The 17,744-nt window shown below is 37.7% G+C and overlaps 3 protein-coding genes, 1 long non-coding RNA gene and 1 other non-coding gene across 7 annotated transcripts in view; 2 read left to right on the top strand and 3 right to left on the bottom strand.

Annotated features, from left to right (window-relative positions):
• Positions 1-1,036: 1,036 nt before the first annotated feature.
• On the bottom strand, positions 1,037-6,301 carry mrpl15 (mitochondrial ribosomal protein L15). Its single transcript, NM_001200650.2, is given in 5 exon segments — positions 1,037-1,474; positions 3,088-3,211; positions 4,127-4,292; positions 4,428-4,585; positions 6,163-6,301. Coding segments are annotated over 5 exon segments (891 nt in total). The 5' UTR covers positions 6,268-6,301; the 3' UTR covers positions 1,037-1,136.
• Positions 6,302-6,701: 400 nt separating this feature from the next.
• On the bottom strand, positions 6,702-6,773 carry trnaa-ugc (transfer RNA alanine (anticodon UGC)). The gene has a single exon. It is a non-coding gene; the product is annotated as a tRNA-Ala (tRNA).
• Positions 6,774-7,790: 1,017 nt separating this feature from the next.
• lypla1 (lysophospholipase 1) lies at positions 7,791-11,661 on the top strand. 3 transcript variants are annotated; one of them, XM_017472806.3, is made up of 9 exons: positions 7,812-8,129; positions 9,340-9,371; positions 9,461-9,526; positions 9,637-9,684; positions 9,785-9,855; positions 9,950-10,023; positions 10,233-10,334; positions 10,476-10,649; positions 11,167-11,661. In XM_017472806.3, exons 1-9 carry the CDS (start codon positions 8,061-8,063, stop codon positions 11,218-11,220), a joined length of 690 nt encoding a protein of 229 aa, XP_017328295.1. In that variant the 5' UTR covers positions 7,812-8,060; the 3' UTR covers positions 11,221-11,661. The 3 variants fall into 3 exon arrangements, with proteins under 3 accessions (XP_017328297.1, XP_017328295.1, XP_017328296.1); XM_017472807.3 differs by having other exon boundaries at positions 7,829-8,129; positions 9,642-9,684; XM_017472808.3 differs by lacking the exon at positions 10,476-10,649 and having other exon boundaries at positions 7,791-8,129.
• Positions 11,662-13,588: 1,927 nt separating this feature from the next.
• Positions 13,589-17,744, top strand: part of LOC128633096 (uncharacterized) — a 5,691-nt gene continuing 1,535 nt past the window's right edge. The window contains exons 1-2 of the long non-coding RNA XR_008396769.1: positions 13,589-13,928; positions 14,871-14,921. This is a non-coding gene — a long non-coding RNA (uncharacterized LOC128633096). The remainder of the gene's footprint in view (positions 13,929-14,870; positions 14,922-17,744) is intronic.
• Positions 17,203-17,744, bottom strand: part of LOC100528522 (regulator of G-protein signaling 20) — a 5,168-nt gene continuing 4,626 nt past the window's right edge. Inside the window, 1 exon segment of the mRNA NM_001200792.1 lies at positions 17,203-17,744. This exon segment is cut by the window's right edge and continues 126 nt beyond it. Within this exon segment, the coding sequence (NP_001187721.1) occupies positions 17,676-17,744 (69 nt within the window). The 3' untranslated portion in view covers positions 17,203-17,675.

The raw sequence follows: 17,744 nt of genomic DNA, 5'->3' as shown, positions 1-17,744 counted from the left end.
GACTGCACACTAGGCCTTCATGTCCTATGCTCCAAAATCTAATGGAAAGACTTCCTAGAAGACTGGAGGCTATTATAGGAGCAAAGACCAATTCCATATTAATGCTTCTGGAAATGGATATTCAGCAGGCACATCTGGTTGTCTTGGTCAGGTGTCCACCTAGTTTTGGCCATATAGTGTATAAAGATGCACAAGTTACAATCGATGTAGGCTTGACTGTACCACCTTAGTGACGAGGAAACATACTGTTTGGTTCCTTTATTTCTGAGAGTATATACTCTATATTCCAGCTTCTATATTAGTTGACTAAATTGATCAATAAATTACAGCTGTAGTATTTTCTTAGCATTAGTAGCAGTAATTCAGAAACCACTTATCAATTGGCAAAGGTGGTCCACCATCATGGCCTATAGTTTGGTCAGACTAAGTTGGATTTTCCAGCAAGGTATATTAAAGGAAATAACTGTAGTCTTGTTATTTGTTGACAGAATTGGGGAAACCTGACTTAAGTCATAAAAAAATGACCTTGGTTAAACCGAAGCTACTGTATACTCACAACCATATCAACCATGTTGGTAGGTTTTTGAGATTAGTTTTCCATGGGGTGGTGATGCATTAGGTTTTCTCCTAATTACTGTAAAGATCCTGACATACACATAATTGCCCTTTTAAGCCATAATATTAATATAGGAACTTGGTAGAAATAAATACTTTTCATCCACGTATTTCCTACTGACCTTTCCTCAACACAGAGGGAAAGACAGCTTTGTTAGGCAGTGGTGGGTAGGGGTGTAATTTATTCCATAAAATACAAACTGCTTTTACTATGCACTGATTAGGAGAGACAGTGAATTACATGTTTGACTGTTGGGTGGATTCCCTATATTGCAGATAAGGGGAAAGAAGATATGTTAGTAATACACTTGTACTCAAAGTCTTCATAATGACTACCTCGATAAAAAGTGGGAAACTGGACTATTCAACAGCTACGTAATGGAAGGAAGCAAAAACATTACCACTGCAAACCAAGCTTTAAGCATGGTGACAATTTATTACTGATTAACAAAAGAAATACATATTTACACAAATATCACTCAGAAAACTGGCTTGTGCGTGTCATTAAGCCACATTACATATTATGAACTGTAGTACTTCAATACATCCTTGTCAGTGGGTTTAAGGATCTTTTTCTCTGCCAAATTTACTACCCAGCCTGGGGCCAAACCAAAAAAGATCTGTCGCGGGTCCTTCCTCTCTGCTAACATTTTGCATATTGCTTCCGTTGATACGTCTGGTAATGTGTAGCCATATTTCTTTGCCAGTGCAAGCCGAGCGGCCTGGATCTGCTCTGGATCAGCAAGATAACCACGGTTATTAGCATCCACGTAGTATGGAAGGAGGTCTTCACCGGGAAGCATCCGCTTAGGAATGGGCTGGCCGGTCATGAAGAATGGCACTGGTTTGACAAGGATTTCTGCAGCAAAACACAAACACACACACAAAAGGGGAAGGTTAGAATAAGTTGCACAATATTGTAGGGGTGGCAAATCTGGGTAAAAATATTATGATTATTTTTTTTCAGGCTGGACCTCAAAATTTATTTTCATTTAATTTTTTTAATACTATTTTGCAGGTTACTTATCAAAGAACAACCAAACTAACTTCCCTATAGATGCAAATATAGCTCTAGAAGGAAACATAACCTGAAAGAATAACCACTTAGGCCAAAGTACCTTTTCAGACTAATTTTAATAAAGTCACTTCCTGACAAATGATATCAAGCATGGATTGCATATATCCTAAATAAAAAGAACATCAGCTTTGCTAATGTATTCAGTATTTCAGTGCAATAAACAGAAAGGAGACTGACAGGGAAGGGAGTATTTATATATGTATAAATACTGAATCAGTCCGTATATGATTTTACTAATTTTTTTGTGATTATTTTAGACAAAAATGCTTGATTTTGCTACTGTTTTTTTTTTTTAATTATTTTGCGATGCAATTTTAATTGGCGAAATTGCAATTGCATGAACTTGTTTAGTACGGCCTTTCGCGGTGATGTTTGTTGGTAAATGAGACCTTTTAGCTGTGCTCATGTTCGACGCACGTGAACTGAAGTAGGGCCAAAATCTGCACAAAATCTGTGATCATTTTGAAAAATTGCAAGCCCGATTTTGGAGTTTGCTTGCTTTTGTGTTCATTTCTGTGATCGCAAAATCCTGGAGGGATTGACTGAATACATAAACTGAGCTGGTTTTACATTATTTAACATTTTTAAAATAAGCTACTCATGCTTAATTCTGGTTTTTATTGCACTTCTCTCAGCATTCTGTGTACAGCTAAGGAATGGCAGTGTAAGTTTGTTTTTAAGCAGTATATTTTTCTGACTGTTCTGATGGGTACTACATCCTTGGTCATGTAAAATGTCACGGCATCAGTGATTACTTGTTTTCTCATGAGGGGTGGCCTTTTCCAATGCATTTGTTTACTTCAGCCCTGTTTCTGGCTGTGTTGCAGTTCACATATGCCCTCTGTGTTTGTGTTCAGGTTTTCACTATACTGTTTGGGTGCATGTTGGTGGCTTCAACAAATTAGTCATGTTTTCTCAAAGTGAAAGTCTTGCCTTTGCATATTTTGCAAACAACCGTTGCTGTGCCATGTCTACTATGCAGTCCAGTAGTTCCATATTTTACGCTTCAGCTCCTCTATGTTGTCAGCCATGCGATCATGTAACCAAACAAAACAAGGAAGAAACAAAATCTAAGGAACAGCTTACTCGTGATTATTATTAGTTTCTGTGTGTGTCTCTTAGGGAGAGAGCGAGCTGGACTAGCAAACAGAGTAAAGTCTGGTTCATAAAATAGCTTGGGATGCCATGTCTGAGCGTTTTTAATTGCAGAATGTGTACTATGGTATGGTAACTGATATTTTACTTGTTCACAATCTAACAGTCATATCTCCAACCCCTACAATATAATACAATAAACAGTGTAACAATTTTTTAGTTGCCAGAATGTATTATAATTGCCAGTTGACTTCATATTACATGTATATTTACATGTGTATGTACACTGTGTGACTCACCTAGGCTGCGAGGGTCATAGTAGCTGGTTGAGATTACACCACCATTGCGTTCCACTGCAGCAATGGCAGCTTCAGAAGCACGCTGAACCTCCAGATTCACCTTAGCACAGAAGATGTCAGCTCCCTTGAACGGACACAAGAATGCTTTTTAGTTGGCTCTTAATGCAAGAATCTTAAAAATGACTGACTGCTGCCCCCTTCTGGACAATCTGATTAATTTCAGCCTAATTAGGAAGTAATGGTGAGGAATTTGTCACAATTAAATACAATCGTTATCAGGGGAAAAACCCAGAAAGAACATGAGGAAAACAGGCAAAAAAGAAAACCTTTGAAATGCAATCAGCTCGGCCTGGATGTACTCTCCCAACAATGCATTTCACCAAACGTTGTCTTCACTGAATTCCAGCTAAATCTCTGCAGCATTTGTGCCACAATGAGCTGAAGGAACTGTCCAATCACAAGTAGTCTACTGTGTTTGGGTCGTGGTTAAGAAACTAACCTGCAATTGATGAAGCAGACATTTCTGGGTGGCTGTAAGCAACATTTAGAGATGTACCTATATGGAACAAATCTGCTAATCAGCATTTTCCTGGCTATTTCTTTATTATTTTGAAACAGAAAATGGTCCAAACGTTTCAGTAGAGCATACCAAGATGAACAAACTTAATTCAGGAGAATGTACTGTTTCATGTTAGGTATCATTTTGCCAATGGACTTGTAAGTCACACATTCATTTTTTCATACTTGCATGCTGCACCGCTTTAGATGGAATGCAATGCAGATTGTCAAAAACAACGTTCAGAGGAGTGGCAATACTTTGGCAAAAATTCTGTATTCCAGTAGAGATATCAAGCAACCACAAAAAAGGTTTTACTTTGGATTTTTGCATGTTTTCCACATGCCATGAAACGTTTTTCACTTGGTAATGATTTCTTCCTGAGTGTGACATGAATTCCCCACCCCACCCCCTTTACGTCAGACATTATGATGATAATAATAATAATAATAATAATAATAATAATAATAATAATGCAGAAACCTCTTCTACTAGGTGGACCCCATAATCACGTTTGAGTGGTTGGATCGTGACTCCTCTGCCGTTGAACAGCTGCGTGAGGTCTATGGGCTGGGACGGATCCACACGGCCAAGGTCTATTAAATACTGCAGCCTCCTCAGAGTGAGTGGCGGGTACTGCTGGCGACGGCTGAAGACAAATACACATACAGTTATGTTTAAATCAATGAGGTTGTGGAAAAGGATCCTGCCATGAGTACAACCTACATGTTCTTTAACATTAGACAAGAAGTCTAGCAAGTGAGCAGTGTAGTTTTTTCCCCACCTGTGCCCCTCATTGTAGCCATATTTAGGAATGAGCAGGTAGAATGGGGTTTGGCCTCCTTCAAAGCCTAGGCGGGGACGATTACCACGCTGCCGCTCACCTTTGTGACCCCGTCCGCTTTTATTCCCACCATGCATCCCCCGGCCCCGACGCTTTTCCTGTAGACAAGCATTATTTTAACTATACAAGCCACACTTCCTCACTTTAAAAACCTATACGATTTAACTCTTTATGCTTCTCATTAAGCTTTGGATCAGTCAACACGGATCTAAATACCGTAACTCAGGGATTGATTAAGTAGACTAGATCTTTATTTCAGATCTTTGGGATCAATTTGTCCATTCCAAGAGGATAACACTGTACTTCTAGAAATTATTCTAGACGTTTTTTTAGAACCTGCTTTTAATTTCAGCAGTCTGCTCAGTGCTCATACATTAATGCATTCAGGACACTTGGCTGTTGTAAGAGAAATTAATCCTGGGTATCACTCCTATGTTTCAGCTGCAAGTATATTCTTCAGATGCCTTGCTATTGCCAATTAATATCAGACCACGCTTGGTTTGTTACTAACACTAAAAAGTACCAATGTATCGGCAGTCTGCCTGCCAGCTGTTATCAGTGCAAAATGAATTATAAAATATGCACGATGCTCAATCTAGAGATCGAAGGAGAAGAATATTGAAAGGATTCACCAACTTCCTATGGGTTAACAAAATGACAAAATATTATCTAAAGGCACTTTCACAATACACATTATGCATCACAATTTCTAAGCTTGTAACTAGGGCTGGGCGATGTTTTGATATACCACTAATATCATGATAAATGATTTCACAATAAACTTTTCTGAGATATCGTTGGTTTGACTATGTATTTTTTTATTTATTTTTTTTACATTTTTGCTAATTACAAATTAAATGGTATCAAATGGATACCGTTGATCTGACGGGGGGGGGAAAAACCTTAAATTTTCTTTGTAGGCATTAATAAAATTATTGTCAAACTCAGCTTAATGGCTTTTGTTTATTTTACCACTGATTTGCAGACAGTTTGTTAGCTAAATTATATATTATAGAAATGTCCTCTAGTATCGTGATATTTTTGTCACATCGCCCAGCCCTATATGTAACCATAATGTTGTTACAGGGAGTAACATCTTAATCCCATTGCCCAACCCTATTACATCCTTTACCAAAACATTTTAAAAATCCCCTTACCTTACTGACTGAATGCAACATGGACAGTGACTAGACTAGGGACTCATCATAAAACCAAAACTTCTTTTTCAAACATTGTGTAAAAACAAACAAAAACAAACAAACACACCTCCCCCCCCGAAAAATCTAATCTGGTCAGATTTCCATGTATGCCACGCTTCTGGTCAGGACTTGTTTGTAAAAGAGATTGTATAGCACTGGGGTTCTCGTGGTCAAGTAAAAGCAGAATACACACCTTGGCAGACTGACCCTGCTGGGTATATGAATCTACACTGAACCTACTTTCCCTTATTCCACTTTTTCTTTTAAAGGTACAAAAGTACAAAGTTTCTCTTAACAGCCCAGTACTAATTCACTGCACTGAAAAACTATAATTAACACCTAAAGTATCGAAACAATTTTTTAACTGAGTATAACTGTTCAGAGACAAGTTTTCTCATATTCAACATTTCGCTGGCTAACAAGCTAACCTGCTAGCTAAAGAGAACACTGCTAGTTCACACAGAAACATGACTTACATTTTTCCTTGCACCAGGATTTGGCCGAAGGTTAGCTAGGGTTATCCGTGGTAAATTTCTTAAAATGTCTATACTTTTACCACCTGTGGTCTTGGACACAGACATTTGCCTTGCTGCACATTTGCTAGACAACCTAATCAAGGGCAAGTGTCATGGCGAACAGACACGTGGTACAGCGCACCGGAAAAACATCGAGCAAGATAAGGAAGTGCAGGAACTTCCTGTCAAATGTCTGTGCACAGTTCAGGGTATCTAAACGTTTCATTTCAAGTATATATTTGTAACAGAAATGTACCACAATGTCACTAGACTTATTCTGAAAATAATATCAAAGAATATGAAAACTGTATACGGAGCTAATCATATTTTAAAATCATCAGTCAGAATACCAATAATGAAGACATTTTGTCTATTAATAAAAAAAACATTATAAATTATACTCATGATGCATGTGATTTCTATTCACATGTGAATACTATTTAATAATAATAATTACAAACAAATTCTCACGGAGTACTTGTGAAAACATAAGAACCATGTGGAGATGCCGGGGATTGAACCCGGGGCCTCATACATGCAAAGCATGCGCTCTACCACTGAGCTACATCCCCTACAAGAGACACCGTTGAGTCACCTGTTTTATGGAGTAGCTGTATTCTGTAACTGTATTCAACTTGGTATAACTACCAAACGATAATGAACATTTAATAAAACGAGCTGCTGACAGAAAAATGCTTTAATTCTGTGAACGCATTTTCATTTTATTATTTGCATTATGTGCATAAATTGGATGGAAGCTCTCCAAATTGATTTTAAAAATGTGTGCACTAATATCAATAAATAAAGCCATGTACAAATGTTTTACTTCATTAATAATTAAAACAACTATAATATTATACATGCAAGTTATAAAATACGATGGGGAGTGCTCTTATGGGGAACTGATCCACGATGAGGTGGTGTGAGGCGGCACAACACTTTAAACTCTGACAGCATATACATTTTTTTTTAAATAATGTAACCTAAATTACATCACAATGAATTACACTTGTCATCATACATAGTATAGCCTATATTAGGGATACAACAGACTACAGATATGTTATTCAGCTTGAACTAATAATAATAATAATAATAATAATAATAATAATAATAAGACCATTCTCCAAAAGTAAATGTTCTCAGAAAATCATATAAAGGATCTTAAAGGATCCCATTTCGACTCGCAGCAGCACATGCGTGGCCCAGTTTTACAACAGATTCTCAAAGTGTGCCCATAAAATGTTTTTAGATCTGTGTGGAATATTACAAACCCCAAAAATTGATGTAAATATAGAGAAGGTAACAGTCGCTAAGAATGTTTTTGAAGTCAGCTCAGGATTTTATCTTTAGGCTGGTTTCAATGCCAGCGTTAAACGTCAACTGCTGTAATTGCCACCGCACACCCAACTCTCCATCAGGGTTATTGGTACGTGATGAACCAATAGCACTCACGGATGCGTCATAATATTAAAATTCCACCAATCAGGAGCCACATACAGGAGGCGTCATAAAGGCGGGACTTCCTGTGACAGTTTAGAGTATGGCTAAGTGTTTATGAAAATGCTGACCCAGGATCAGGCTTTTCATTCACCTATCGTATTTAAAACATAAACATATACGACTAGAGCTGAACGGAGAGCTGTATTAGACTGTTAAATGTGAAAGGTTACGTTCAGCATAAACATGGCTCTAACCTAGCCACTCCACAACCACTTAGAAATAGTGAAAGTCGAGGCTTACTGCATTTTATTACCGGTATGGTTTATTCGATTTGGGTTAGAAAACCAAAGTCTTAATTTACACGCGGCACATTGCAAGCTTGTTCTACTACTGAATGTCACCCTGCTCTCTGGTATATGTGCGGGAATAACATGTCCGCGCCGCTCCCCGCCATTGTGCCGGCCGCCCGCAAAGCTACAGCGGCGGTAAGACATACACACCTGTACTCCTGTATAGTGAAATAGTAACGGCATATTGGTATGAACTTACTTGTTACACACTATATGACCTTATCTCTGTCGACACCTGACCATCATACCCACATGTGGTTCTTCCCCACACTGTGCCACAAAGTTGGAAGCACACAACTGCCTTTCATGTCTTTGTATGCTATAGCATTACAATTTCTCTTCATGGGAACTAAGGGGCTCAAACCTGTTGCAGTATGATGGCGAGGTCCATGAAGACATGGGCTTCATCCGAATATCCCTACTATACAGTAGGCAAAAAGCAGTATGTCAAAGGAGTAATATGTCTGAATTCTCAGTATTCATATATCAGTAGGCGAGAAATACCCAGATGACCTACTGCTTCCGCCGAGATTCTGCAGATGAGAACCAGTGGACACTGTGTTATCCCATAAGGCAATGGGACTGGTGCGGAAGACTTGTCAGTATAAAAAATGGCAGACGGCAACACTTCGGCTCTTTTTAAGTTGTAGTCACATGACAGTGACAACATGGAGGTTGTAGTACATCCAGATTGTATTCATGCTGGACACTTTTACTGAGCAGTACATACTGTATCAACAGACGAGCAATAGGCAGTGTCAGAGTACACATTTTCGAACACAGCCAAGGTTGGAGTGGAAGAAATTGAGTGGCCTGCACAGAGCCCTGACCTCAACCCTACTGAACACCTGTGGGACAGGAACCCAGACTGCACCCCAGGCCTCCTCACCCAGCATCAGTGCCCAACCTCACTAATGCTCTTGTGGCTGAATGAGTAAATCCCCACAGTCATTTTCCAAAAATCTAGTGGAAGGCCTTCCCAGAGGACACTGTACAAGTGCAAGGTAGACCAGCAGGGTAGACCACCTAAATAATATTTAATCACCAGTGGACCTTTGGTTATTCTACCTATTGGTGGAAAAGCTTGGCTGAGAATCTGTGCTTAGCCTGAAATATGCTACAGTCAGTAATTGCACACTTATAAACACCCACTATATGGCAGGTTTATCTTATAGAATGGCTGAAGATATTGTAGCTATAATGTTGCATTAATGAAAAAGTGTCTTCTTATTCTGACTGAATAATTTGTTTGGCTACAGCTGGGTCTGAATATGCAACAGTGCGATTATTATAAATGTAACACATGGTATTTAGCAGTGACATGGATGTTTGCTTAAATTTCCAGGTCATCTTTCTCCATGGCCTGGGAGATACAGGGTAAGGAGTGCACACCCCTTACTTAAGCGTGATTAGCAAAATTTAATTGCCACATCGATATAATTATAACTTATTATTATTTCCATTAGGCATGGCTGGGCTGACGCAATGGCTGCGATCAGGACTCCTTATGTCAAGTACATTTGCCCCCATGCGTACGTATGATGCCTCATATTATCAAATACAAGCAAATCTATCAAATAAATGTCCCAAGTAGAGTTATTTCATTTTCTTCTCCCTTTCTTTCTCTCATGAATTATGCCAGACCAGTCATGCCAGTTACCCTTAACATGAACATGGCAATGCCTTCCTGGTAAGTATCAGTTACCCTTTCAAATTTTACCTTGATAGCGCAGTCCTCAGAATCAGTCATTATTCGGGTAATTTAATATGATTTGTGTACTGTGTCACAGGTTTGATATCATTGGGTTGGGTCCGGATGCAGTGGAGGATGAAACTGGGATAAAAAAAGCTGCAGAAAGCAGTGTGTACATCTTCAATGTTTAGTGAAAGGTGCAAACATTCTTCTAAATGTGTTCCATGTTTTTATGTGCACTCATTTCTGTTTCCAATTGCAGTCAATGCTTTGATTGATCAGGAGGTAAAAAATGGAATTCCATCTCATCGTATCGTATTGGGTGGCTTTTCTCAGGTGAGAAATTTAATTACTGTAAAAAGTACTTGCTGAATATTCTCATGAATTCTGTGACTGGTTTGATTCCCTGATGTGAACGATCATAAGTAGTGAATTTGTTTGCTATAATTAAATTGTCATTTACACATGATGGATAATACTGTATGTAGTATGCAGTACTGGTAGTATGTTCTTGATTAAATCTCTTTGTATTTATGTGTGTTTAGGGTGGTGCACTATCTCTTTACACAGCTCTAAAAACTCATCAGAAACTCGCAGGTGTTGTTGCTCTGAGCTGCTGGCTGCCTCTCAGGAACTCTCTCTCAAAGGTATACAGTACATTTCCAGTGTGTGTATTTCTGCTTTTCTCTCCATTCTGCTAGTGTGTGGATGAATCCAGATCTAGATCTTTTACATATTTATATGCAGTATGATTATGAATCTCTCGCTCTCTGTATGTATCTGCATAGTCAGTGATTGGCACTAATAAGGGAATACCAGTGCTGCAGTGTCATGGTGAGGCAGATCCTCTGGTTCCATTGATATTTGGGTGTCTCACAGTGGAGAAACTCAAGACCATGCTCAATCCTAACAGCATCACCTTCAAAACATATCCCGGGATGCCCCACAGTGCCTGCCAAGAGGTCTGTCCCCTAATTAATGAGCCAGTGTCAACCCTTCTCTTGACTTTTGTTTAGTTAATACACCTGATAATCATTCCCTCCAGGATTTCACAGAAATTAATGCAAAACTCCGCCCTATTTGGAGGAGCTTGAAATTTGTCTAAATTATTGCAGATTTTGGTCGACACGTCACATGACCTCATCACAATGCGCATTCAGTCAAAGCCCTCTTCGATTCACATGCAATGAACATGAGTACAGCTAAAAGGTCTCATTTACCAATAAACATCACTGCAAAAGACTGTGCAAAACAACTTTGTGCAATTGCAATTTTTCCAATTCAAGTAGTTTTCGCAATAAAGTACAAACAACTCCGCAAATTACATCACAAATTTTGAGAAAAAACATAGCACAATCAAGCATTTTGACCACAACAATCACAAAAAAATGGTACAGACTGGATAATGTATAATAAACTCTGAGGACCAAGCTTTGGTGGATTCATAACCAACCCTGTTTTTATCTTTCCGCTCAACAGGAAATGATGGATATAAAACAATTCATTGAGAAGCAGCTGCCACCAATCGACTAATCAGTGATGCCTTAATGATCCTTTGTCACTGATCAGTGGGCACAAGCTCTTTCCACAAGCCGCTTTCTCATCATCTGAATGAACTGACAACAAAGCGACCAAATCCAAATTCTGGACTAATCCTGATATCAAACTTGGTATTAAGCCTTACTACACTGGTTCTCAGCCCTTGTCCTAAAATACTCCTACCCTGCATATTTTATTGTTTGTTTTTCCTGCTTTAGTGATCTAATACATCAGCCAATTAACTGGTCCTTCCTGATTTGATGTTAAAGAAGGGAAAACAATAATATCTACAGAGCCTGAATAATCTTTTTTTGTAAAGATTGTAAAGACGTTTTTGTGTAATTGGCTATAGCTGTGTGATTATAGAAGAGAGTTTGGTTGATGACAAAAGGTTTCTGATGACAAAATGATGCACAATAAAAGACATAAATGATGCCTCCTTGTATCAGTTTTGACTTTGTATTGCATGATTGTATTGTATTGTATATACAGATTGCAAGTATTGGTATAACAGTTTAGAATTTTTGTAATATACTCACTGGTCACATTAATATGAACACCTGCACCCTTGATCATTCATTCAATTATCAGCTACTCATGTGGGAGCATTGTAATGCATTAAATCATGCATATACAGGTAAAGAGATTCAGCTAATGTTCACATCAAACAGAATGAAATGTGATCCCAGAGCCTATGCCCACTGTAGCTTCAGATTCCTGTTATTGGCTGAATGGAGAGGAACCCGGTGTGGTCTTCTGCTGCTGTAGCCCAACCGCGTCAAGGCTTGACGTGTGTTCTGAAAAGCTTTTCTGCTCATCATGGGTGTAAAGAGTGATTATTTGTGTTACTGTAACCTCCATATCAGCTCAAACCACTCTGGCTTGACACTTCTAAATCTAACCATTCCCGCCAACCCACACCCCGAATTAAGAACAAATATTTAAGAGCTAATGTATAAATTGAATTAGCAAGAGTTGTTTTGTAATTACACCCATTTTAAAGAGACACACTGGATGCTCTCTGTGACAATTATGGAACATTTTCTCAAAATGAAATTACTGAATCAATATACCCATCTAACTTTAGTTTTAGTAAGACTGTGGAAAAATACAAAATTAATGTGGTACAGTTTGTGCTCATTTAGAACACTAGATCAACTAATTGCTATCCTGAATTTTCCATGAAAACATACAGTTCTGCTCATAAATTTACACAACCCTTGCAGAATCTACAAAATGTTAATAATTACAAAAATAAATAAAACAAGAGGAATCATTACAATTGCATTTTGTTTTTTATTCAGTACTAACCTAAAAAAAAAAAAAAAAAAATATTTCACATAACAGATGTTTACATATAGTCCACAAGACATAATAATAATAGCTGGATTTGCTCAAATGAACCAGTTCAAAAGTTTATACTCGCTTGATTCTTAGTACTGTGTGTCGTTACCTGGATGATCAGCGACTGTTTTTATGTTTTGTGATAGTTGTTCATGAGTCCCTTGTTTGTCCTGAGTAGTCAAACTGCCCACTGTTCTTCAGAAAAATCCTCCAGGTCCTGCACATTCTTTGCTTTTCCAGCATCTTCTTCATATTTTACCCCTTTCCAACACTAGCGATATGATGTTGAGATCCATCTTTTCACACTAAGGACAATTGAGGGACACAACTATTACAAAAGGTGCAAACATTCATTAATTTTCAAAAAAAAAAAAAAAAGTTTATTTATGGCAGTACTAAATAAAAAAAAATGCTAATGTAATGATTCCTCTTATTATTATTTTGAAATTATTATTTAGCAGATTCTGCAAGAGGTATGTAAACTGTATTTCACGTTCATAAGTAATCTGCTAGCGATTGCAGGCACAAGAATAGTGACAAAATGGCAGTACCTTAAAAGTGCCTAGTTTTGAAAAATGTTATATTCAGTAACTTTCTTTTAGACTTCAACTACACAAAAGCTGTGCATCACAAGAACAAGATGATACAATATTTGTGGATAAATTTGTGACTTAATTATGGACCAAGCTTGGACCAGTGATGAACAGTAATGTCAGGAGTGTTGAGAATACGCTTATACAAGTATTTCAGGTTTAAGAGGTTTTAGCTCATACAACCCCAATTCTGAAAAAAGAGGAGTGATTTCTAAATGTACTTTGACTTGTATTTAAACAAAAAATGTATAAAGACAAGGTATTTGATGTTTTACTTAATCAACTGCATAGTTTTTTGATGTGAAACAACAAATGCAGTCTTCACAGGTGAAACCCAGGGCTTAAACCCAGAGTAAACATTCAGAGCTATTAACTGTGTAAACAATCAATCTAATAGGCCACACCTGGGCAACAAGAAACACCTGTCAGTCACATGTTCCAGTATAGTGTGTACTGGATATCCTGACATGGGCTCGGGAATACTTTGGTAAACCATTGTCAATCAACACCATTCTCCGCTGCATCCACAGATGCAAGTTAAGGCTTTACTATGCAAAGCAAAAGTCATACATCAACACTGTCCAGAAGCGCCGACAACTTCTCTGGGCTGGGTCTCATCTGAGATGGACAGTCGCACAGTGGAATCGTGTTTTGTGACCCGACGAGTCAACATTTCAAATAGTTTTTGGACTAAACAGCTGTCGTGTTCTCTGGTCCAAAGAGGAAAAGAACCAGCGTCAGGTCCAAAAGCCAGCATATGTCATGGTAGGGGGTGTGTCAGTGCCCATGGCAATTTTTCTGAACTCTTAACACACCAACGCACAATTGGCAAAACGGTTAATTTCATGCTCAAAATCACACATTGTAAACTAAACTCCAACACTAATTTTCAAAGTACAATAATACACTAACATAATAAACTATGTCTAGCAAAACACTAACACATGTTCTCTTCCAACAGGAACATTTAGTCAATCATAGCACAATGTCATAAAAACACTAGCATCAGATGGAATTACAGAAACTGCTTTATTTTATATGTGTCAGGTCTGCCCTTATACAAAAGACAGTATATTGTATTGATAATAGATCAGTTTCAGTTTCAATTTCGATTTCTTTTGAAGCCTCTCTACATTTTTTTTTTTTGTCAGGTTTAGTAAATGCATGCATTTTGTTTCTTTTGCTGCAGAAATTCAATACAAAAATGAATGACCCATCTCAGAGTAGCTTTATAGAATGTATGGGTAATGGAAAAAAGGAAGACAGGGACAGAATTGCTGTAGTAAAGGCTCTGTCTGCAACAGGACATTACTGCAATATAACAAAAATATGCAATATAGCTGCAGTTTATTGTGTGAAAATACAAAGTATACAAACAGAAAAAAGTCATCTTCTAATCTGCCATCCATGCATACAGTCACTGTATAGTAATACATGGTAAAATGACTGTATTTACACTTTGCAGTGAGAGGAGCCCTTATACAATATCCTACCTGTTAGTTTCTTGAAAAATCCAGACAATGTATGCCACTGTGTCCCGGCTGAGATTTGGTTGTACTCGTTCACCAGCCTCAATGTATGATAGCCTGTGTTTTATGACATGGTCTATGATAGTAGCTCTTATTTCATCAGTTACCCTAGCTCTGGCCATTCTCTGAGCGCCACCACGCATTCTAACTCCTCTCTCTCTATGTTGTTCTTGTCCAGGTATTCCTCACCCTTGCCCTTGTCCAGTAGGAACATCATCATCTCCCTCATGTAGGCATTTTTCTTACTTTCTTTTTGTTGCTCTATATTGTTCCTTTTCCAAACAAGATCAGCGCCAAGAGGTGCTCTTTTACTGTATACCATATGGTAATGCTATTGAAAGAACCTCAACACCTGAGTGTGTTTCCTAGATGGGAATCAGCTGTGATTGACGTATTTGCATAACTTCAATCAGCTGTTTCTCAGTAGCAATGGAATAAAATACAGGGGATATATAGGTGTTTCAATTCACAATATGAACAGCTGTTCACTTTGACTTTATCCTATAAGTTAGGTTTAGAACATGATGTTACCTGTTCTGACATACAGTGTGAAAGCATTTGTACATTTGTCAGTAAAAATCCATTGTTTTGGTCTTGGCTGAGCTAGTGTGTAAAAGAAGTTCAAGCATTTTCAATTTTTGTGTTAACTGTATGCATTTTGTGTCAAAGCAACAAGAAATGTGTTAATTGTATAGCCTACACAGACAGATTTTGTGCTAGCTGTGTTAAGAGTTTAGGAAAATTGTTAAAAGTATTCAAAAATTGCCATAGCAATAATAAAAAACTGTAATAAGTGTCATTAAAAGAAAAGTGCTGTTACACAGTGGGAAACAGTCGACTGTCCCAATTTTTTTCAAGTTTGTTGCAGTCATCAGAGTTGAAATGCGTATATTTTCAAAAAGAAATTCAATTCACAAGGTAAAACATCAAAAAACATGTTTTCAATATAGTACAAGGTGAACTGAATTTTCAAATGACTTTTTTTTTCTTTTTTTGCATTTTCAATACTGTCACAACTTGTTCGGAATTGGGGTTGTTCCTGACTTGGAACATAGACTTCAAAATCATGACACAGACATACTGGCAAATATTTGTGCTTTATTATTGATTTATATCTCTTTATACAGTTTATCCCGGTATACACAAGTGAATATATTAAATGCATCCTCTGAAGCTCAAAAACATGCATGTAGTAATAAATAGATCACAAACTGAGCTTTATTGGTCCGAGTACTATTTCAGATGTTCTAATGTGTGTGTGTTTGCGTGTGTGTGTGTGTAAGAGAGAGAGAGAGATGTACATGTTTTAGATGTAGTCATAACGGCCTCTGTTCAGCTATAATTGAAAGCACCATGATTTGTAATGAACTTTATATTAAGAACAGTTATATATCTTAATGTAGATCCTCTGTATGTATAGCAAGGCACAAGTATTCATCTGCCATTTCAGTGCCCTTTGCACAAGTAAGGCAGATAAATATTCAAATATATCTTCATTTCATTTGTGGAACCCTAAGAACAAAGCAGGATACTAGAACTTTCCCTTTTTAACCACTAACTAATAATGTAGTGGAGTCAAAGTGTATAAAAATCCCTAAGAATGCAACAGTACATCAGGACAATGGAAAGTGAGGGTGGTCAAGGGGCAGTGTATAAGGTGTATAAATGTAGCCTGATGCAGAGGTATACAGGAAATATGTTTAAGACATCGGATTGTGTGCTGCTAGATGATTTACAATCCTCTCAGAAATGACTGGACCAGCAAGGCCAATTCTTTTGTTTTTGCTATACAATGAAGACATTTGGGTTTGAGCTCAGAAGAGAATTTGATCATTTCAGCTTTCGTTTAGAGATATTTATATCTAGATGTGTTCAACAACTTAGAACATGGCATTTTTGGTGGCATATCACCCAATTTTTAGTTGAACAAAATCATAGGAACAGATAGCCTTGAAGTAAATTAAAGTAAATAATTTTGTTTGCAATAACTACATCAAGCCGATGACCCACTAACTTCACCAAACTGTTGCATTCTTCTTTAGTGATGCTTTTCCAGGCTTTTACTGCAGCTTGTTTTGGGGGTTCTCCATTCTGTCTCCGCTTCAGTTGGTGAAATGGTTCTCAATTGGGTTAAGGTCGGGTGCCCAGTCTAACCTTCCACCTTCTACTTTTTTACCCTGATGAAGTCCTTTGCTGTGTTGGCAGTGTGTTCTGGGTCACTGTCTTGCTGTATGATGAAGTTCCTCCTGACTAGATTGAATGCATTTCTCTGTAAATTGGCAGACAGAATGTTCCTGTAGACTTCTAAATTAATTGCACAGCAACCATCATGAGTGCCATCATGAATAAAGATCAGTGAGCTTGTTCCAGAAGCAACCAGCCATGACACCACCTCCACAATGTTTGACCGATCAGCTTGTATGATTTGGAGCACGAGCAGAGCCTTTCCTTCTCCACACTTTGGCCTTTCCATCGAGGTTAGAAGAAGTTTTTTTATTTTTTATTTTTTAACAATAAAGAACAAATTAATTGTGTTATTAATTGTGTAAACAATCTAACAGGCCACACCTGGCTAAAAAGAAACACCTGTCAGTCACATGTTCCAGTATTTTTGATCACTTGAAAAAATGGGTGTATTCAAACAAAAGGTGTCATCTTACAATTTGTTTAACACATCTATGTGTAATTATCAGGAAATGAAAGCTGAAATTCTGATCTTTCATCTCATTCATCTTTTGATCTTAAATCCAATTTTCTTCAGTGTATAGAAAAACAATAGATCTGGCCTTGCTGTTCCAATACTTTCAGAGGGGACTGTATTTGTGTCTGAGATTGTCATCTCATAGAATTGTTCTGTGTGTGTGTGTGTGTGTGTGTGTGTGTGTGTGTGTGTGTGTGAGAGAGAGAGATAGATAGATAGATAGATAGATAGATAGATAGATAGAAATTCTGTATTATGTATGTGGGTGCCTGTGCCTGTATGTTAGGACTCCTCAGCTGTTTTAGTTGATTCCAAGCTTTCAATAAGGTCTGCATAAATGCTGGAGCTCAT

Source organism: Ictalurus punctatus, chromosome 7 (genome assembly GCF_001660625.3).
Source record: "Ictalurus punctatus breed USDA103 chromosome 7, Coco_2.0, whole genome shotgun sequence".
NCBI classification, from domain to species: domain Eukaryota; kingdom Metazoa; phylum Chordata; class Actinopteri; order Siluriformes; family Ictaluridae; genus Ictalurus; species Ictalurus punctatus.
This window is presented reverse-complemented; position numbering and strand designations above follow the sequence as displayed.

Excerpts from the sequence above, each read along its gene's own strand:
- lypla1 (XM_017472806.3), top strand. The coding sequence starts at position 8,061 with ATGTGCGGGAATAACATGTCCGCGCCGCTCCCCGCCATTGTGCCGGCC. Across the intron at positions 8,130-9,339 it reads CCCGCAAAGCTACAGCGGCG|GTCATCTTTCTCCATGGCCT; the intron begins GTAAGACATACA and ends TTAAATTTCCAG. Across the intron at positions 10,335-10,475 it reads TCAGGAACTCTCTCTCAAAG|TCAGTGATTGGCACTAATAA; the intron begins GTATACAGTACA and ends GTATCTGCATAG.